This window comes from Pollicipes pollicipes, unplaced genomic scaffold, assembly GCF_011947565.3.
Source record: "Pollicipes pollicipes isolate AB1234 unplaced genomic scaffold, Ppol_2.1 Scaffold_4740;HRSCAF=5597_pilon_pilon_pilon, whole genome shotgun sequence".
Classification (NCBI taxonomy): domain Eukaryota; kingdom Metazoa; phylum Arthropoda; class Thecostraca; order Pollicipedomorpha; family Pollicipedidae; genus Pollicipes; species Pollicipes pollicipes.
In genome coordinates this window covers 22,725,186-22,746,831 of record NW_023596545.1, presented here as the reverse complement: position 1 = coordinate 22,746,831, position 21,646 = coordinate 22,725,186, and the positions used below count along the sequence as shown (strand labels likewise).

The 21,646-nt window shown below is 53.1% G+C and overlaps 2 protein-coding genes across 4 annotated transcripts in view; one reads left to right on the top strand and one right to left on the bottom strand.

Annotated features, from left to right (window-relative positions):
• LOC119099467 (acetylcholine receptor subunit alpha-like) overlaps nucleotides 1-11,952 on the top strand; it is a 135,513-nt gene extending 123,561 nt beyond the window's left edge. For 2 of the 3 annotated variants that reach the window (XM_037222622.1, XM_037222620.1), the window contains 2 exons: nucleotides 4,797-4,986; nucleotides 9,353-10,344. In XM_037222622.1, the coding sequence (XP_037078517.1) occupies nucleotides 4,797-4,986; nucleotides 9,353-9,544 (382 nt within the window). In that variant the 3' untranslated portion in view covers nucleotides 9,545-10,344. Of the gene's footprint in view, nucleotides 1-4,796; nucleotides 4,987-9,352; nucleotides 10,345-11,082 lie in introns of those variants that run through there. The other variant, XR_005094376.1, reaches the window with a different exon arrangement.
• A 1,374-nt stretch (nucleotides 11,953-13,326) lies between these two features.
• LOC119099468 (acetylcholine receptor subunit alpha-like) overlaps nucleotides 13,327-21,646 on the bottom strand; it is a 59,459-nt gene continuing 51,139 nt past the window's right edge. Inside the window, exons 8-11 of the mRNA XM_037222623.1 lie at nucleotides 18,655-18,795; nucleotides 17,314-17,433; nucleotides 16,707-16,911; nucleotides 13,327-15,397 (exon numbers count right to left, since the gene is read on the bottom strand). Of these exons, the coding sequence (XP_037078518.1) occupies nucleotides 15,218-15,397; nucleotides 16,707-16,911; nucleotides 17,314-17,433; nucleotides 18,655-18,795 (646 nt within the window). The 3' untranslated portion in view covers nucleotides 13,327-15,217. The remainder of the gene's footprint in view (nucleotides 15,398-16,706; nucleotides 16,912-17,313; nucleotides 17,434-18,654; nucleotides 18,796-21,646) is intronic.

Here is a 21,646-nt window from a genome sequence, read left to right as displayed (position 1 = left end):
GGTAATCATTGGAAACAGTATTGTGAATGGAGCTAAAGATCGCTAAGAGAAGAGAAATTAGATAATTGTGAAGCATTTCTACAAACGCAAAACGCAAACGCAAACGCATCACGCAGTAATAATGCACGAGAACAACAGGTTTCCCGGTTGTTGCTCAGAACAATCCTATACAAAATAGCCAGTAGACATCAGATCTCTATGCGGCTTCTAGCTGTTGTCGCAGAGTGGGGGGATTTTTTATGCAATTACCAGTGGAATGTCTTCCGAGATGCGCAATCCCTTTTGCCAAAATTTGTTTTTGCATCGATCGGTGACAAAAGAGATCATTACGGCTTCCTCATTGTCCGGGATTTTAGTAGGGGCTTGTGGGATGACTAATATCTTATCCAGGGAGTATCAAGGTGATTTACTCTAAATCCATGCGATGTTTGACAGTCTTGAGGCACTCAGCTGACGCACAGCAGCCCGCTTCATCTGTCAATGCACCTCTGGCTGCATACAAGCACACGTCTTTGAGTGAGCGCAACAAACTTGTTTTTTGCTCAATGTTGAGAGCTCTATAAATCGGCGAAAATATGTGTTTAAGTTTTACGGCGTAACCAGACTATTCTGAACGCTATAATGGATGGTGGGAAAGTACATGTGCCTCATATGCCCCGGGAGCATTTCGCTTTGATAGCAAAGAAATTCGGGATGTCGCAAATGTTCTTTCAAGGCATCGGGCGGTACATGTTATACCAGCTGCACATGAGGCTTGTTGTACCAGTGACAAAATGTGCCGACATGATGTCTTTGACTGATAATTTTTCATGATTGACGACACGACTTCCGTGATATATTCTTATCCATGCAAGTCGACATTTACAGCACCTATATAAATCATAATTCCTACCTGGTCAACTGCAACCAGGGTGGCAGTAGTAGTAAAACAAACACTGACCGACTAAATAAGGAATATATTTGCCGTGACGCAATTGTGACGAGTTACAAAATAGCAAAGACAGCTTGCTTGCAATGCAGGGCAGCCCATACAAAAAACAAACACAACTCTCCCCACCATGTAACGCAACTTACCGCAGGGCGGGGTAGGCGTAATCATTTGAAAGAAGGACATTTGGAAGCCATTTATGAAAGACGGAGACGTGGTCTCCAAAGCTTAAAAAACACTGTACATGTCATAGATATCTGTAGATGTATGAATTTTAGCGCTATGCTCAGTAGTCATGGTATGAGAGAGCTCAAGGCAAAAACTAATACATCTCACCCCGCTTTCATCTGTGGGAGTCTGTGCGACATCTTGAATAAAAATCGTTTACCAATCTTGGAAATTTGGTATAGGTTGCACTGGCATTGAACGCTCTGACAGCCATTCCTCCAACGAAGCAGACGCATTGTCAAACTTGTATCCGTTTGCTACAAGTAGAAAGCTGCATATTAGCTGAGTCAGCGTCTGCGAGGATTTGGCCGAGGCCCTTGGTCGTACAAAACCTGCGGCGGGGCGAGAGCGGTGCTGCGAATCTCTGCCCTTGGCCCATATGAAAGACTACACTGGGCATATGCCAAATTATTCAGTATATGCAAATGTAGTGCTGCCCTCTTCGGAGTTATTAGTGAACCTCGGCATCCTTTTTTACTTGTGACGCTAAAAATGGATTATCTATGTGAGCCAAACCGGTAAAGATGTTATACCTGAAACCGACGCGCTGCAGCGCAATGTCCCTTCCTCTAAGGATGATGCTGTGGGGAAGACGACCGTACTGTGGCAGACATTGGAGGCGAGGGTGCAAAGGGCACGGGCCAAATACAGAATTGTACACTGCTGCACCGCCGCTTCCTAACGTGAGCTGGGCGATTCTGACACCCATATGGCAGCTTGTTCCACTACACCCATATGGCAGCTTATTCCACTACACCCATATGGCAGCTTGTTCCACTACACACATATGGCAGCTTGTTCTACTACACGTTTTGCTGCGTCGAGATTGCCGTCGATTTGATCCGCGCGGGTAATGTCGACGCCAGGACGTGTTATTGAGGCGACGATCAGCTTTCTCCGTTTAGAACGCGCAGAAGATGTGGGGTTCAGAGCCTAAAAGCTTCCATCCCTTAATTCATGTTTTGAGTTGATCTAGCCAAGGACGCTTCCGATCTCACCACGGAGTGACACTATCTTATATGCTCTATAGTGCTTTCTGCAAGTCGTTTTTCCTTGTGTTTGCCTGCAGAAAAAAGTTCGTTTTGGACGCAGACAGATTTAGTTTGTTAGATTTGTTCGCCTGAGACTACCCACCGAAATTTTGGGTGTCCCTTTCGGTCAATCGATCTATTTTCTGATCAGCATTTCCAATCTATGCGCAACCCTAGAACTTGTCGCTCGACTCTTAGATGCTGCAATAACCTTGTTCACGTAACCGAAGTCATTAGGTGTATGACCTTGCCCTTCCCGGTCTGCTATCTGTTCCTCGCCATCAAATGTATCTGTTAACGAGCAGCATTCGGTCGATATTGCTCAACATTGGCGTAAAAATTTGTATCTTGGTTGTGTAGTCAGTTGGGATTTTGGATCCCAGACTGATCTCGCATTTGTACCACTATAGAGTGAACACGGAACGTGGAGTGAAAATTTAAACACGCGTGCCGGAGAGACGAGAGAAAATTTTCCCAACCAAGAGTTGTGTTAATTATAGCATCTCATGAGCATCCATATTTCGGAGTTAAGCGTCGCCTAAGCTTTGCCAGTACGCTATTGGTGCAAGGCAATTGGTTATTCAGACATCAGATCACAGAAACAGTTAGGTATAGTGACCGACCATGGAGGAAAGAGTGCGAGAAAAAACCTTGATGGAAAGGGAGAGAGCGACAGAGAGGAGGAACGAGATTGGGAGGGAGAGGAAGAGCGAGGGCGAGGCTTTCTCATAACAGCTTCGGCTCCGATTTACGTCTTCGGTCATTGTCACCGGAAAGTCAATATTGTACAGAATTGACGTGGACGCATTGTGGCTCTGGAAAAGCTGGATCCAAGAGTCGATAGGACGGAGAGGCTCTCGATTCTGTCGTGCTTATATACTTGGTGAGCTTCTAGCACCACTGGTTTTAAGATCATATCTCCTTCATTCCGTGTATATATATATATATATATATATATATATATATATATATATATATATATATGTGTGTGTGTGTGTGTGTGTGTGTGTGTGTGTGTGTGTGTGTGTGTGTGTGTGTGTGTGTGTGTGTGTGTGTACGTACGTGCGTGCGTGCGTGCGTGCGTGCGTGCGTGTGTGCGTGCGTGCGTGAGTGCATGCGTACGTGTGTACGTGTGTGGGGTGGAGGTGGGTGTGGGTGTGGGTGTGGGTGTGGGTGTCGGTGCGCGCATGTATTTGTATAAGCAGGTATTTTATATAAGCAAACGTCCCATGAATAAAGACATTAATTTATCATAGCTGCATATCGAACGTATCCATTGCCGGAGTAGCTATCATATTTTCCGTCAATTGGGTCCATAACTGAACCGAAAGAGGATGCCCAGGTTGAGCGGGCACATCAGTATCGCAGTGAAATGGCCACACATTGGTGCATGCCAGACTCACAGCGGCCTGGCGTCAGGCATTCCATATAGATCCTCATTAAAACGATCTGTTGTTACATGCGTTCCCCACGTACGCAGAATGGATCAGTTTGCGGGGGGGGGGGGGGGGCGGGCTGTGTGCATGACATTCGGTGGCTCATGGTATAACCCGGGGCGCTGTACATAGCGTGTTTCCTACATCTGCCCCTGCTATTTCGGGGGTTGCCGTCACGATTGCGTGGGAATGTGGTTACAACGCACCAGTCACAGACTCCGACTATGGTAGCAACCGACGTAGAATAGTCACAGCGCAGTGTTGCCGGATCAGAGCAGCGGTCACCCTGCCCAGAGGCTTCAGTGCTGGACGGATGGCGAGATGTTTACAATTGCGCGAAGGCCCGGGTGCAGGAGTTCACATATTTTAATTTTCCTGGTCAGCTGACAACCGGCCATCACATGCACAGTAACGCAGTCGGAATTGACGTTGACACAAGTCCAAATCCATTTGTCCGCACAGGTAAAACCTGGAATGAGACGCCATGGTTTGCGTGACCCAGAGCCAGCCACGTTCCCGAGCAGCGCCTCATCTAGTGTGTAATGTGCTGTTTGAAAGACATCTGGCGGTCGAATATGACACCTGGGTCTTTATCGTTTGCTTTCGCGGATAATCGTGTGAAGCTACTTCGTATATACCTGATGCGAAGCTGTTATTTTGACGCGATCCAAGGGTAAGTCATTTGCATTCTATAAGCAATTAGTTCCATGGTATCCTCACGGAATCACCGTGTCAGATCCGGCAACGTACTCACTGCTCCCCCATGACTCTAGCAATACCACGCTCCTTAGTCCCATGCAACAACCTGGGTGAAGTCCACATGGTGGTAACATTGCGTCTTCCCCGCGTAGCGGTAAGTCGTGGCTGTGGACACTGCACAATGACGACACGACGGCCGGGCCCTGGTGCGTGTCAAGAGGGTAAGGGCGCGCACACTGCTCTCTGTGGCCGGCGGTCCGCGAGCAAGGAGACACAGCTCGAAACGGCTCGCTAGATCACCCTCAAACCAGTGCGCACAACGCCGTAGATACGAAGCCGACAAGTGGTGATGCCTGATGAGTTCAAAGGACTCCTGTGCCTCTCCGCCAACCGGAGCTGGCCCCTGCGGCTGTGTGTTCTGTGCTGCTGCTGCCGGGAGTACGTGGCCCTTTCTAACGCGTGCTGCTTCCTCAGGGCCGATCTGGACGCGCTGGGCCTGAATACGCCGTGCCGTGTCCATGGCAACCCCAGCCCGTCGGGTGGCGACTTCGGCAGGCACAAGACGCGCTTATGCGACTTCGGCTACTGTCCGGAGGTGTTCCGCGCCTTCGAGGGCGTCAAGTTCATTGCCGAGAGCACCAGGCGGGAACAGGACACCACTAGGGTGAGGGTAGAGGTGGTGCCGATTGGACGACTGGAAAAACGCCCAAGGCATTTGGCAGGCCGTCCGACTGTCACAAATTTCAGGCCTGTTATGAACTATCTCGCTGGCTCGCTGCGTGGTGCAGCAGTTTCCAGTTTGCTGCCACCCAGCTTATGTCCCGGCGCTTATTGTGTCCTTATCAGCATACGTCTTACTAGAGAAACATGACGTCGCAATAACTCACCTTTCGTCGTCCAATAGATGTCAAACGAGGACAAAGTTGGTCCGCTGGCGGCGTTCAAAGGGCCCGTCGTGTAAAGGCGTGCAAAGGAGAAGCATTATTCTTTTCTAGCAGCTGAGCTTGAACTATGAATGGCCGAGGCGCCGTCTCTGCGGCCGTGCGCTGGCTGGGCCCGCGGCTCCACGCTTTCCGCAGTGTTGTGCTCTGCCCAGACCCGGAGAAGCCGCTGCGTGCGGGGAGAGACCGCGATCCAGGAAGACCTTTCACCCCGACCGACTGATCCCACATTGGAGACCGATCAGTCTGCTTGGACCTGGAAGATAGATTTGAGAGTTTTCGCGCTTGAAGTGCTAATCAGTTTTTCCATTTTAGGCGGATCCTTGATCCAGGAAACCTCTTTGAAATGTGGGATGTCCTTGGAAGTAGGTGTGGTCACCCTAGACTCTGACTGTCTCGCTTCTCAGCACGGAGAGGGACTCATCCGTTCAGGACAGAACTCCTTGGTTCATGGCTTGCCAGTTCAGGGCGAGACTCCTCAGTTCATGGCGGGACTCGTCAGTTCAGGGCGGGACTCCTCAGCTCAGGGCAGGACTCCTTAGTTCATGACTTGCCAGTTCAGGGCGGGACTCGTCAGCTCAGGGCGGGCCTCCTCAGTTCAAGGCGGGACTCGTTAGTTCAGAGCGGGTCCCCTCAGCTCAGGTTGGGCCCCTCCAGCTCAGGTTGGGCCCCTCCAGCTCCAGCTCGTCAGTCCAGGGAGGGACTCCTCAGTTCAGCGCGGGCCTCCTCAGTTCAAGACGGGACTCGTCACTCCAGGGAGGGACTCTTCAGTTCATGGCGGGACTCCTCAGCTCAGGGCAGGACTCCTTAGTTCATGGCTTGCCAGTTCAGGGCGGGACTCCTCAGCTCAGGGCGGGCCTCCTCAGTTCAGGGCGGGACTCGTTAGTTCAAGGCGGGACTCGTCAGTTCAGGGCGGGACTCCTCAGCTCAGGGCGGGGCTCGGCAGTCCCAGCGCCGCTCCCCAGCCTCCGCTGGGCCCGTCTGTGACACGGCGGCCAGAGCAGCGGCGCGGCGCCGCCTCCAAACAGCGGTCCGGGTCCGCCCGTGGCGTGCCTGGTGTGCCGGGTGTGCCGGGTGTGCCGGGTCGGACGGCAGCGGCGACACGGGCCAGCCGGGCGGCGGCACCGCAGACGTCGCCATGGTCGCACATTGTCTGATGTGGCCGGCTAGCGGAACGGCTCAAAATAGGCCCCGGCGCGTAGCCGTGCTAGGCTTAAACCCTCAGCAACGAGCACGTATACACGCTCGGTAATCGGATCGCTGGCTCTCATCTGCTTCCCTCTCGCGCTTCCAGGCATGTCTGTCTTTTTCCCGTCTATTTCGCTGCCCATTTCCTTGCCTCGACTGCCTTTTTCGTCCCCACCGTTGACGATATCTTTGGTTGAAATTTGGCTTTTCATCTGGCTCTTATGCTTCCATCCGTTTCTGTGCCCGTGTTTCTGACTCTGTCTCTACCGTTTTAGTGCCTTTCACAAGTTTTTTATGTCGAGAGATTTGGTCCTTGATCCTTTTCCATGTCCCTGCATCTATGTTGTTTTCTGTCTTATCTGCGACTGCATTTAGCTCTCCGAATATGTGTCATTCATGGTTTGCTATAAGCAAGCAAGATCTTGATATCCTTGATATCCTGTTTATGCCTGATATTTTGGTAGGAGTAGTACAGAGCTCTTATGGAAACAGTTGCCAATCTTCAATATACCAGGAGGAATGCGTTAAGGGACGTCATCAAACAGACATCGGTTGCATTGGCAATGCTCATCTTTTCAAACTGTGCTTATGGTCGCGACATATTCTCACGATTTTCATGAGTTTTGTAGAAACATATGAAAAGGAATGGCCAAGCTATCCCATATTTTCGCTAGTGAAAAGATGCCTAGTGTTATTCATGACAGGCATGCTAGCCTTAACGTTCATGCTTTAGGGCGACAGGTAAGATCAGCCCTTCGATCTGCTGCCTCTGGTTTGAAGATTTTGAGCTTATCACAGAGAACGCATTGCATCTCGCACGCTGGACGTAACAGAATATAATGTCTTCGTCGCTGCCTCCACCGTGCCTTTGTGTCCATCTCTTTGTCTTTCTTCGCGGCCCTGTCCTGGTGTCTTTTGCCTGTGGCTCCGCCTCCGCATGGGCGACTTTTCGCGCCACTTATGATTTACTCACTGACGGCATTGCATGATCATCTTGCAACTATTTACTCTTTATCATCACAGACCAGGATCACGGTGACGTCGTCCATTACAGCGGCCCGTACTGGTGTGGCGCGAGCCCACGAATGGCATCTGCCCCTTTGCCGAGTCATTGCGGCCAGCTGTTGCCCTATTGCTTGATTTGTGGGTCTGTTTTTATCTGTTTTGGCAGCATGACAGTAAAGCGCCGCGGCCTGCTCTGAGTTTGTGTCTCGCGCTGCGGCCTGCTCTGAGTTTGTGTCTCGCGCTGCGGCCTGCCCTGAGTTTGTGTCTCGCGCTGCGGCCTGCTCTGAGTTTGTGTCTCGCGCTGCGGCCTGCTCTGAGTTTGTGTCTCGCGCTGCGGCCTGCTCTGAGTTTGTGTCTCGCGCTGCGGCCTGCCCTGAGTTTGTGTCTCGCGCTGCGGCCTGCTCTGAGTCTGTGTCTCGACCGCACGATCCGTTGCTGGTCGTTGACTCCCGGTGGCTGGGGGGTGGTCGGCGAGGCTGAGGGAACGCCCAGTCACAGACCGTCAAAAGCGCGGACATTTTCCAGAAGCTCACCGGCAGCTGGCGCTCTCGTGCCGTATCGGCGTTACATCGGGCCGCGAGCGCATCGATCGCAGGCATGGCTATTGCAATGTCAGATAGGAATAAAGGCAGTGCTCGTCCATCCTGAGCGTGCCACCTCGAAGTGAAGGCAGTGCTCGTCCATCCTGAGCGTGCCACCTCGAAGTGAAGGCGGTGATCGTCCGTTCTGAGTGTGCCACCTCGAAGTGAAAGCAGTGATCGTCCGTTCTGAGTGTGCCACCTCGAAGTGAAAGCAGTGATCGTCCGTTCTGAGTGTGCCACCTCGAAGTGAAAGCAGTGATCGTACATCCTGAGTGTGCCACCTCGAAGTGAAAGCAGTGATCGTCCGTTCTGAGTGTGCGGCGGAACAAAAAGTAACGATTAAGACCTACGCAAGGTGGTCATACACTACATGCCTGGCGTAAGAGGTTTATATGTTGCGTTTGACTATATTTTATTCCGTCGCGCCCCTATAAGAAAACATTCAGTGCTGGTGCAGATTGGCGAGATTTCAAGCCCTAACATAATTTATACGCAATGCCAAGGCGCACCGACACTGTTTGAAGGACGAACCGCTGGAGCTCTCATGGCCACATCTAAGTATCCAAAGATTGAGGCGATCTTTAAGGCTTTGTGACTGTTCGAGACCAGCACTGCCTCGTAGTGTCATGGGCTGTGTCTTAGCGATCGATGCTCGAAAAGCATCTTATGGCGATGAGAGGAGGGCGGGATATTGGTGGCGTTACTCCGGCATGGGACAACGCTTTTGCATTATGTGCTGCACTTCCGGCTGGTTTCCTGAAGGGAAAATTCGCAAACCATCATAGGATGAATTTGAATTCGTCTCGGGGAATCAGGCACACATTTCATGAGTAAAAATGCCATAGAATCCATAAACATGATAAAAACACTTCCCGTGCCCATAGAATTAAACCCTTAAAGATGTCTCCAATCTCCTTTATTGAATCCCATAAGCCAATTGTATTGGAGTGGTGCCGTTTCTTTGATTCGGACCATTTTGAAGGGTTGATCCTTGAGGTAAATGATTACATTATAGCAGAGAAATGGACATTGCAGACCTCCTTTTTCGGCATTCCCAGTATTTCCGAGTGGCTTGATCTAGGTGCGATGTGTGGATCAGATGAAACGAACAAACGTGTAGAATGAGCATTAAGTATGACTAGGTGCAAACAGGTGTAAATTGAATAATTGTAATCAGGATGGTCACAGACCGTTGAGACATCGTTAGAAAATGTACGGATATCTCGCAATAGCTTTCAAATGGATCCCATGGTAACTAATGCACTAATAGCTGACGATCATGTCCCTGATAGGCGCCTCTGCTGCCGGCCGGCAGGTGCGCGAGGACTGGAAGTACGTGGCGATGGTGCTGGACCGGCTGTTCCTGTGGATCTTCACGCTGGCCGTGCTGGTCGGCACGGCCGGCATCATCCTGCAGGCGCCCACGCTCTACGACGACCGCCGGCCGATTGACGAGCAGTACAGCGAAATCCAGACCCCGCGGGACCGGCAGCGCGGACGCCAGTAGAGGCTGGACCGCGGCGGGACCTGGTGCTGGCGAGATCCAGACCCCACGGGACCGGCAGCGCGGGCGCCAGTAGAGGCCGGACCGCGGCGGGACCTGGTGCTGGCGAGATCCAGACCCCACGGGACCGGCAGCGCGGGCGCCAGTAGAGGCCGGACCGCGGCGGGACCTGGTGCTGGCGAGATCCAGACCCAACGGGACCGGCAGCGCGGGCGCCAGTAGAGGCCGGACCGCGGCGGGACCCGGTGCTGGCGAGATCCAGACCCCACGGGACCGGCAGCGCGGGCGCCAGTAGAGGCCGGACCGCGGCGGGACCCGGTGCTGGCGAGATCCAGACCCCACGGTACGGATCTCCACGCAGCGCGGGCGCCACGCAGCGCGGGCGCCAGCAGGCGCTGGAGCCGCAATAGGACCGGATGCTAAATCCAGACCCGCGGGACCGGCAGGGCGGACGCCAGTAGGCTGGAGCCGCAATAGGACCGGATGCTAAATCCAGACCCGCAGGACCAGCAGGGCGGACGCCAGTAGGCTGGAGCCGCGACAGGACCCGGTGCTGGACATAAAGCGGCGCTGGATCGCGTCCTGACGCTGAAGCTGGAGCGGCGCGTATTCCGCGGAGTCGAAGCTTGAGTTAGCGGCGTTGCTGGCGCTGGGACAGCGGCGCTGTTGCTGGCGCGTTGAGTTGACGCTGGCGCTGGTTTTGGTGCCGCATTTGGGGCGGCATTTGGCTCTGGAGTTGAAGACGGAGCTTGAGCGTAAGCTGAACTCCGGCTCCGGCCAATCTGATCTTGTGCGCCGCGCTCAACCCCCCCCCCCCCCGCTCCCCCTCCCCCATTGCAGTCTCTAGTGTCGTCGAGGACCAATGCTGGAACGCTGGCCTCAGGTTTCCGTGCGATCTCCGGTGACCAGAAGAGGCAGAATGTATGCATGCTGGTGTCCTCGCTCAAGGCCGCCGCGCGTGTGGCGCAGCAGCCAGAGACCTTAGCTGTCCGTGATTGTGACGGGAGGAAAGACGCTTAGAGGTGGGCATGGCCAACGGCGATACACGGTGGCAGGGAGTCGGGGCATAGACACCGCTGATGTGCATGTGCGAGCTGTTTCCTGCGAATATAATTTACGACAGGTGGTGCTAGAGGTGAGGTTGGGGTTCTTTTACGACAGGTGGTGCTAGAGGTGAGGTTGGGGTTCTTCACATGACGGGTTGATTGTTTATGTAAGCTGTTTGATACGGTGTTCGTATTAAGTGAGATAGGCTTATTGTTCAAGGTCAGGAGACAGATCTCATGAAGGAGAACCTGTATAACACCGCCCAGTTTCAGTTTCTTGGAATGCGTTGTTTGTGATGTCAGGAAATACGTGTTCGCTGACAACAAATAATGTTTATGTGGCCATTCTAGCAGGCGATAGTGCGTCTTTGTTAATGTAAAGCTTTGTTTGGTCGAAATGTCTATTGATGGCAACTGTTAAGTCGATTGACGTTATGCTTTCGAACTGTGTAGCTGATTTTCGACATGTGCAGGACAGGTCGTCCCGCTTTTCAGCTTCATGTATGGCTCGGTGCTGGAATGCCGAGCCTCCCGCAGCGAGCGGCACCTTGACTGCCACGTGGCCCGCTCGCCGGCAGCCTCTGAAGTGTTGCTGTCTCGCCAAACCATCCTCACGTGTCACCGTCGCTTCCGCCCCCGCAGCCGCGCGGCCGTGCGGGCGTCGGTCGGGCCGGCGACGTCACCTCCTCATGACCCCGCTGACCCCGTGCTGACATCGCGCTGACCCCGTCGTCCGGCGCCGAAACAGACTGGAGAGTTTCATCCCATGCTCAATGGACGGTTCGGCGCGGTTTTTGCTAAGCGACGAACGGCCGCAGAGCGGCGGCGGCGTGCATCCTGCCGCGGGCGCTCTCCGACGCTGTGTGCAGCGCGCCCCGGCAGCGCCACTCAGAAGGAGGGAGGGCCAGGCGGAGGACACGCTGCACAGGATGGCCGCGCGACGTCGTCCGGGCAGCGACCCAGCGCTGCCCTCCTGCTGTAACTGTAAGGTGTTTGAGCGGCGGCGCTGCCATCAGCGGTGGTGACGACGACACCCTTGTCAGGGATGGGCACGTCCGCTGCGCGCTGATCTCCTCAGCGTCGCCAATGTCGCCACCTGCTCAGACTGGCACAGTCCGTGTGTGATCTCGCATTGGCAATACTTCTGGGCCGGGATGGGTCCGTTCAACTGCGTCGCGGATCTGGATGTTTGGTTGGCAGATGCTGGGGTGGTACGAGGGTTTGATGAGGCTTAATCAAGTGCGATGTTTGGAGATACATGCGGCGATCTCATTCAGCATACGCCGATGTGGTGTTGCCGTGTGCCATTGACGAACAACTGTCGCTTTCTGACTGTTTATGTAGAAATATATCACGTACATCCAGCATTGTGCACTTGGATTCGTTTTGGAAGCCGTCCGCATGTAGTTTCAGTATCGATTGTTTATGCCTGATTTGATTTTGGGCATTCATCGAGTTGTTTCTGAGGCCCAAGTAAAATACTTAAGCAATAGATCAGATAATTTGTGATGATAGAGCGAGAGAGAGAGAGAGGGGGGAGAGAGGGAGAGAGAGAGAGAGAGAGAGAGAGAAGAGAGAGAGAGAGAGAGAGAGAGAGAGAGAGAGAGAGAGAGAGAGAGAGAGAGAGAGAGAGAGAGGAGAGAGAGAGAGAGAGAGAGAGAGAGAGAGAGAGAGAGAGAGAGAGAGAGAGGATGTTTCACCTATTTTTTAGTATGATGGTGTTCTTAATTTCTCCCTTGACCATCAATGCAGACGTTTCGCTCCAAGCCTGCGAGTGGCTGGGGGAGGGGGGGGGGGGCATCGCTTAACTGCGAGAAGTGGAACATAACTTAGTGGATGACACGGCTGACGCCCCAGTAGCATGAATTTCCTGAGGATCACAGCACTTGCAGCCATCCAAACTCCTTTTCTATCATACCAGAGGCTTACACAAACGTGGGGTAGAGGAATCCATTCCCGTCCTGTAACAGACGTTAAGTGCCGTGACATCGAAGGAGAGGATGAATGTGGGTTGGAGTATGAGCGTTGGAAAGCGTGCCTCATTACAGAGGTTATCCATACATCACATAATCGTGAAATGGAGAGCGATGACTCGTGTTAGCCATTTGTCAGCTATGGGTGAGGCTGGCGCTGCGTCAATGAACTCTGAAATAGCGTTGCGGGAAATGGGATGTGGAAGGCATGGGAAAATTATATGCATAGTTGTCGCACGGTCCCTTGCATTCCTCACTGCAGCGCACTGGATTATACCGACGGAAAGTCCTAAAAATGCTAACAACAAAACTACCAGAAGCTCTGCGCCTGTTGCCGCATTAAGGTGTTCACAATGATTGGCCTCGTCGTTGGAGATCGCGAGATTGAAACCCTCCTTGCAAGAACACTGGGTGTGCACCAAGATTGCGATTAACGATTTTGTGTACAAGAGAGTTAGGTTCCGAGAAGCCTTATGATCTCCTCCTCAAAGCATGTGGAAGTTATATTGCAAATTGTTTCTGAAGCTGAGTGAATTTCACCAGGGTGGAAATCATTAGCAAATTACTCTGCAATCATTTGGAAGAGCCCTGGTGTTGTTGGGTATGCATGCATCGACGAAATGTAAATTAAGCTAGACGACTTTATATTCAGCGAAGTGGTATCGAACTAAGAATATGGGGCCCGCTCCAGATCGCTCGCGTTCGAAAGACCGCTGGACGAGGGCGTGAATTGGTATAGTCAACAAACAACTTTCAACTTGGGAGTGTATTGCTCTCTTTGCGTCTCCGATAAAGGTTCTTAAGGTCGCTGGACAATCGAACAAGCACCAGCAGCCCACTGGAACGCGGGGAAGCTCTCACGTGAGCGCCGGAATTACCTTCCAACGACTTACCACCCGGCGAGCCCGTTCTCGGCCTCCGTCCTGTGGCAAAGGTTCACAAGATCCCCTGAAAGACGGCCAGCATGCCGTCGGCGCCCCCGCTCTGATTCCACATGCCCAAGTGCACTTATGTTACGCCTACACCGCTACCACCTGCTACGCTCTCCGCACTAAACCGGGCCCACGGCATGCCCATCACGAGAAGCACGATACAGACACGCATCACTTCGTGTGTGACTTTGGTGTAGCGGTTGGTCACGACATATTTGCCATGGGAATACGAAATTCACTACTCTTCTCTGCTGACATTTTCTGAAAACGCGTGGGGAGGTTCCGCCAGCTGTGCGTCTCAGGCAGGCGACTTATGGGTGCTATGGTGTACACTGACCGAATGACGCGACGAACGGTGCAACTGGGCCAGTGTGCATGCGATGACGGAAAATCGGGAGGTAAGCATATCCCTGCAAATGAGGTAGAGGGGCCAGCTGACGCGGCGAGAACATGGACATAACGCATATATGACGGGCGATACCCGCATGAATTCTGCTAAACCGAAGACTCTGCGTGGATGATGAACGTGACCATCAATCAAAGCATATCATGGTATTTCATAATGGAAGCATGCCGTAACTAAAACACCCATCTCTTAGGACTGAGTGGGGGTCAGTCTGAAATTTGTCCCCGTTTTTCAAGAAATCGTACTCACGAGTTTGGTTCATCACTGCTTGTTTTGAACCGCGATGTACATACTCCCAGCAGCAGTGTAGTGCGAATATAATTTTGTGCGAGACCATGAGGTGGGCTCATATCTACTGAATAAGGCTGGCCGTTTGATGAGCAGCGCCCGGTCTTCACAGAAAAAAGATGTATCGATAATTTACCTTCCAGTGGCAAGGCCACCTTCGAAGGCCATAGAAATCTACTGACATTAAAGGATCTCATTTGGAGCTAAGTGCGAACTGAAAGTGCCCCACCGAAAAAAGCGTCTGTCGGGCGCTTAATGCTCTTTTAGGTCAGCTGCTGCTATTTTCCATACGACACTTATTTCACGCTAAATCGGTCCCATCTGTGCCCGGCATTCTCAGGTCATCTATTGTTAGGTGAGTGTGTGACGTGAACTCGGCCAACGTCGCTAATCGATCGCGTGGCACGCTTTCACTCATTCAGTCTGCTGCACAACGTTAGACGTAATAACCACCTCTTAGTACTAAAATCAGCCCTAATGTAATGGGGGAACACTGGAAGGTGGCAACTATGGGCAAAATAAACCTCTAATGCACGGGATGGCAAAACTAAGTACTACGCCATGGTACACTAAGTAAAAAAGTCCCTCAGTAGCAGAACACGATGTCTAAAACCCAGCGGTGAACCATGACACCAGGCTTGGTTAACACTAATGCTGAACAGGCCACTGATGACTACTTTCTTACAATTGTTGATCCATCAGATGCACAGAAAGCGATGCATAATCCGGCGGTGCAGGTGCCACATACCTACCTAAACTTTGGTATTGTACTTAACAACGAAACATGGATTCTTTTCTGCTTTCGACGAGGCCATGTAGAACTAAACATGCTACTGTCACTTACGCGCATGTCAATACTACACTCCTTCATCTAATGCTCCATCCCCGTCAACCAAAGCCCGTTCGCCCGACAGCCGCGCGTCGCCACAGCAATTGTCGAAATCGGTAGCGACCCTATTGTTGTGCCATCTACCGAGGTTACCATAAACCACAGTTTTATCGACCAGTCGCTAGGCTACCGCCAGCATCGTTCACTTTTTTCGCCGGTGCCTGCCGATCTCAGAGTACTTCTGATCCAGCGCAACGCGATCGTCGTACAGAGAGGGCGCTTGCAGGATGATACCGGCGGTGCCGATCACCACCGCCAGCAGGAACACCCAGAGGAACAGCCGGTCCAACACCATCGCCACATACTTCCAGTCCTCGCGCACCTGCCGTAGAACGATGGGTAAAGTCGCATGGTTATCACGGCAAAAGTGACTAACGCTACTAGAATGCAACCCCGTGGCGCACCGCTATGACCCAAAGAACATCCACATCACCACTTCCGGAGCCACTCATCACGCGCACAAGGCCCACCGTTCAAGCAAGGTCGTGGTTTGTGGCTGGAAGCCAGGGCCACTTCTGCTGTACGAGGGCAGTTTGTAGGTGGCAGGCCATGTACGCCCAGCTGTTCCTCGCGGGATTCGCCGCACCAAATGACACGATGCTTATGTTTAAAACCAGAGGATGCAGACATGACGCTGCAAAAGTTCCAGCATTTTCACACCGATATATATATATATATATATATATATATATATATATATATATATATATATATATATATATATATGTGTGTGTGTGTGTGTGTGTGTGTGTGTGTGTGTGTGTGTGTGTGTGTGTGTGTGTGTGTGTGTGTGTGTGTGTGTGTGTGTGTGTGTGTGTGTGTGTGTGTGTGTGTGTGTGTGCTACCGCCAGACAGCGTGATGAACGTAGACAGGACCGGAACGACGGGATCCCAGGCCTGCTTACGCCTCAGATGTCGGAAGATCGGCCCGTCACTAGGCCACGCGCGTGTCCCCGTGCGCAGTGGGCTGGGACAGAATCTGGATCAACGCTCAGAGACTGAGATATAGTCGCTTCCTTTCATGACTCTCTATATTTGATTTCTAACCTCGGGAGAGGGGGAGGGGGCAGTCGGTGCCAGTCAGCATTGCAATTCACGGAACTCTTCTCCATCTGCTCCGCCAACGGCGGCGGCGATAATCAAACGCTGCGGGGACATGGCATACCGACATGAGCTGGCGAGAACCGCTTCATATGGATGTCGTCTGCATTAACTATCTGAGAGCACGTGCAAGTAAAGACGAAAGTATAAGGTCGAGTCTAGCCTAGCCTAACCATGACGCCGAGGGCTGACGGCTGTCGGCTGTTGTGCTGCGGCCAGACAGCGCGAGTGTAGACGGAATTGGAGCGACGGGAACTCAGGCCTACTCGTGTCTACTGTCAACACCGGTCTGGTGGGACACACAGAGCCGTGTCATCACGCATGTGATGAAATGCTGGACTGAAGAAAGGGAGCGTTTTATCGATCCTAGTATTGGAAAGCTGGGTGGTACTCTCAAGTGCCGGCGGGGATTGGAGAGCCGCCATGCGCAGGCGACGTGGTGGATGCTAGGGGTTTGTGAAAAACGAACGTAGGTGGCCAACCGCAACTGCTCGTGAGGAAATCAGATACACATTTCATCCAGGCCGTACCATTTGCTGGTCTTCTTTGTTTTTGGTGTTTTCTGCGATAAAGCTGACACACCAACTGACGCGATGGACATCTTGCGAGCACGTGGCTGACTCGAATTGTGCAGATGACGACAAGAGGGCAGCACCCTCGCACAAGGGACTCCAGTCGTTCCTGTCCAGCCCATGAACCTGGCACGACGGGTTGATGAGCGCGTCCGTAAAATGTCTGGAACAGAAACACGTCCGTCTTTGCCACGCTGGGAAGAGGAGCTGCAGCTGCTGTTTTAGAATCTAGGCCAGGAGAACAAAAATCGAATGTGGAACAGTGAATGGAACATCTAGTGTATAGAAGTTAAGACAAGCATGCGTCGTGGGCAACGTAAGGCACTTATCATACTTTGGCTCAGACGCTAGCAGGAAAAAAGTCTCCGACTTGCACAGAAGCCACCAATAAATAGCAGGTGAACTAGAACAAACATTTTGCCGGAACGTAAACTAAAACAGCACACACCTTTGGAAACGGCTTGAAAGTGATAGAGGCACGTCAAGTCCTTCGCAAGACACTGGCCATCAATTTGACATGCACGTCGAGCCATTTCACAATGCTGGCTCGGCCAGTGTACCAGACCTGTCTGCGCACGGTGCTAGCGAGTCTGGCGAGGAGGCCGTCGGAGAATCGGTCAGGTCCACTGACGGGGTGCGGAAGACGGCAGCTGACCCGGGCAGCGGCTCTCCCGGCCGCCAGCCGCTGAAACGACGCCGTGCGTCAGTCAGGCGCCAGTCAGCGAGCCACACTTCTGCCGCTGAGCGGTGCGTGTTGGGCTCATGGAAACTGGAGGGTGTCGGCCCACAAGGCAGCCGGTGCGGCCATAACCAAGGGCAACTCGTGGGTTTGGGCACATGGGGGAGCTGGTGGAGTTGGCTCGCAAGGGTGCTGGTAGGCCCTAGGTCATTGGGGAGCTTGCGGGTGTTAGACACAGGGGAACCAGGCGGCGGGCTAAGTTGCCAGGGAAGTGGTCAAGTACGCAAAGGAGCTGGCCGGGTCGGATCACAAGCCATCTAGTTGGAGCAGATCACTGGTAAGCTGGTGGGTTAGGTTGAGGGACGACTGATGTCACATAGTTACGAGGTCAGCTGCGTGGTCAGTTCAGACGTTTCCGGATGACGGGTCACCGTGCCGGCCAGTGACGGTTTTGGCTCAACAGGTGACGGTTTTGGCTCAGCAGGTGACGGTTTTGGTTCTCGTTTGACGCCGTAGCCGTTGGACGCCAGCGGCGTGCCACTGCGCTCCAAAGAAGGACCGCGCAGCGACGCCCTTCTCAATGACCCCCCCCCCCCCCTCCCCCGCTTCTCCAAACACGGATACCGGCAGTGTGACGGAGAAACGCGGCGAACAAAAGGTCAGCGAACATTCAGCAAGCTCGGCATTCACTTGCTGACTGCGCATAACAGGGTGTAACTGTAGCTGAGGTCGCAGAACATGTCGGCAAGTTCAGGCAACTGACCCGAACACTGCCGAAGAGATCGCCGTGCTGGTCAATAATGCATGCGGCGAGCATGGCTGCAGTGCCGCCAGTTACCATTAAACTGCAGCCCCAGTTTCGATGCCGGAGCTCGCCGGGCGCGTGTTCCACTGCCTGCATGTTTCACACCCGTTCCCAGAAGGCATAAGAGCCCGAAGTTTGGTAAGCAAGCCCGCGGAAGCGAGGCACTGCCAATTCATGAATGCCTCTGAAGTCCGACTGCGAGGGCATTAGAAACGTACGCTCTTATGCGGTTGAACTCCGTACACAGTCAATGCACTTAGTTACGGTTTCTTTCATGGGCCATGCCCCATGTAGCAACACAAAGCTGTACACAAGCACGAGCTGGTTTTTGTTTACCACCCTTAGCCAACGCGCTGGAGTAATTTAGCGAGCAGCTTACTCGGCGCAGACTGCACTGGCTCGCGAGCTACCTGACTTCTGACCTTCTGCGGGGTCGGAGGGGCCGGCGCATGACCAGCAGCCGCGGCAGCAGATGGATGAAGAGGCGTCGCACCCATGGCGCCATGCGGTGCGTCTGCGGCGACCTCCAGTGCACGTTCAGCACCAGCACCGTCACTACGATGCTGTAACAGAACGCCCGTACACGGGTGAGAATCAGCCCACATCTCTGTCCTCGACATACAAATGTAACGGATGGATGGGCAACACTATTCCAGTGCTGCAACAGACATCAGAACTGCGCAACAATGAAGCTGTAGCAGCGGCTGCAACACTGTTAGCAAGCTCCCATCAACAATTTGCTGTCAACATGAGTTCCTGCCAGCGAAGACAGCTAGCGCCGCCATCAATCCATCTAACAGGTCCTCTTAACACGGAAGCACCCAAGGTTTCTCTTCAAAAATAGAGGAGCTTTGCCGCTCAAGTGTTGTGGTCTAAGATCACCATCAGGCTTAACAGCTCCACCCCGTACCCACTTCCAGCACGAACGTGAACGTAAGTGGCGATCGAATCCGCATCAGGAGAGTGAAGGCAACAACAGCCAGCCTTTAGTCCGTCTTGGAGCAGCACCAGCACCACTTCCCGCGTCAGCCTGCCGACGCGCAACACCGAACCAGATAGCCAGCGCACCGGCCGTCGCAGAAGTCAGCAGATGAGCGGCCACCGCCGGCAGACGCGCGCGATGGGCCGGAACTCCCGTATGCGGTGTTGGCCGCGGTAAGTGCCGGTCAGGGGCAGTAAGAAATATCCACGGCGACACCAAATTAGGTCGCCACCCAGGACAATTACTTCCAGGCATGATTTACGACCGGCAAACTGTCGAGTCGGCGTCGTCGGTCGGGCGGCGACGGCGGGGCGGCCGTCCCGCGACGGACGGCGAGCCTCTGATGCCTCCGTCCCAGGGACGGCGAGCCTCTGATGCCTCCGTCCCAGGGACGGCGAAATCCTCTGATGCTCCACCGTCACGGGAGGTGAGCCCTCTGACGCCACCGTCCCAGGGACGGCGAGCCTCTGATGCCTCCGTCCCAGGGACGGTGAGCCTCTGATGCCTCCGTCCCAGGGACGGCGAGCCTCTGATGCCTCCGTCCCAGGGACGGCGAGCCGCTGACGTCACCGTCCCAGGGACGGTGAGCCTCTGATGCCACCGTCCCACGGATGGTGAGCCTCTGATGCCTCCGTCCCAGGGACGGCGAGCCGCTGACGTCACCGTCCCAGGGACGGCGAGCCGCTGACGCCACCGTCCCAGGGACAGCGAGCCGCTGATGCCACCGTCCCGTAGCGATGCCTGCTCTTCGGGCGACCTTTGCCAGCCAGAGGCGAGCTGTGAGTCAACTCAGTCTCATGGGCGATCTCCACGGGCAGGACCGGCAGAGGTCAACACTTAAGAACGGGAAGCAGACACTGTGACATGACATCGCTGACAGCGGGGCTGTGCGGCAGAAGAGGTGGCAGATTTCGTCCTCGCTCTAACCATTGCGAAATTTATGCTGCTTCGGTGGCGTTGCGTGGGAAGATGAGAAGTTGTAATGGGAAGACAGGAAAGAAAAAGTCTGGATGTCTCCCGTCGGCCTTACCCTTAGCGGATTCTCTGACCCAGGGCTACGGAACAGGTAAAACACCCGCTGTCCGAAAAATGAGGACAGACTATAGTAAATTAACGCAGCGATGTCATCATAATAATTGGTACTCGCCATCGTAGATGAATACAGCAAGATGTTATATACATGCATACATGTTGTATACAATACACCTTGCGCCGGGGAACCAGAGACCCCTCCACATCTCGTTGGCAATGTATGAAAACACAAAGATTCGTGCAAGGTGTAAGGGCATTTCTCGCACGCGAAGGGTACGTCCAACTGAATTTAGATGTGATGAGGATGCTTTTCCCGATGGATCCTCTGATACGGAGATTCCACTGACAACTTGGGTTAATTGGGCGATACATCGATCTAGGTAGCAGTAATGTGCTCCAATTGTCAACAAAATTGTTAACCTGTAGCGAACGCTACACTTTTAAGAAAGGATTGAGACGGGGGATTGGCATCATTGATGGAATAATTGTTCGGACTCTAGTCGCCGTTTGGTGTGTTCACACAACGTTTCTGCTAAATACGCGCTGGCCGTTGCCAGGAGTTGTGGAGTTCTTAGGGCTGAATGCTGCCTGATTTTCAGCCATCCACCCGTTACAACCCGGATTCCCTCCCCAGGATTGCTGGGATTCGAACCAGGGTCTTCTGATTGCGAGTCCAGTAATCCACCAACTGCCCCTCCGGTAGCCCGGTTAGTAAAGAACTCGATTCACAGTCAGAAGACACTGGTGGCTAGCAAGCAAAGCCAAGCAATTCTAAGGAGAGAACTCGTGTTGTGACGTGACCTAAAGCCAAACATCATACAGTTCATGACTACAACACCTGACGACGGTCGGCGAACTAATTGATCAAAAAGTTGTGTGTATATTGTACACACCAGACGAGGGTCAAAGTTCGAACAGTGCTTACAATCATTGCTAACACTGTAAAGCAAACGAGGCTGAGAACGGGAGGCCGTGGGAATCCCATCTGGAAAGCTGGCGGGTCATGTTATGAAGTGGAGAGTAATAGGAATCGGCTATACTGTAAGACTCCGGACAACTATATTCATGAATAACTATATGTGTTCAGTGTACTTCGGTACCCTTATTACGTACATGCGTAATAAAAGGACACGCGTACGCACTCGTGTGTCCTTTGAGCAGATTACGATCGGCTTGGGGGATCGTAAGATCGTGCTGGTGTGAGACGCCCGCCTGCGTGGCTTCTAAGCTGTGTGGAACAATCGATGCGCTATGTGTAATAAACTAAGTCTTCAGCAGTGGTGCAATCAGGCCTCATGGGGCTTTAGCCCCCCCCCCCCCCCCCCCCCTCCACCCATCGGGCTCGAACGCAGTGTTTCATCACGACAAAACTGAATTTAATTCCAGAATTTGGCGATAAG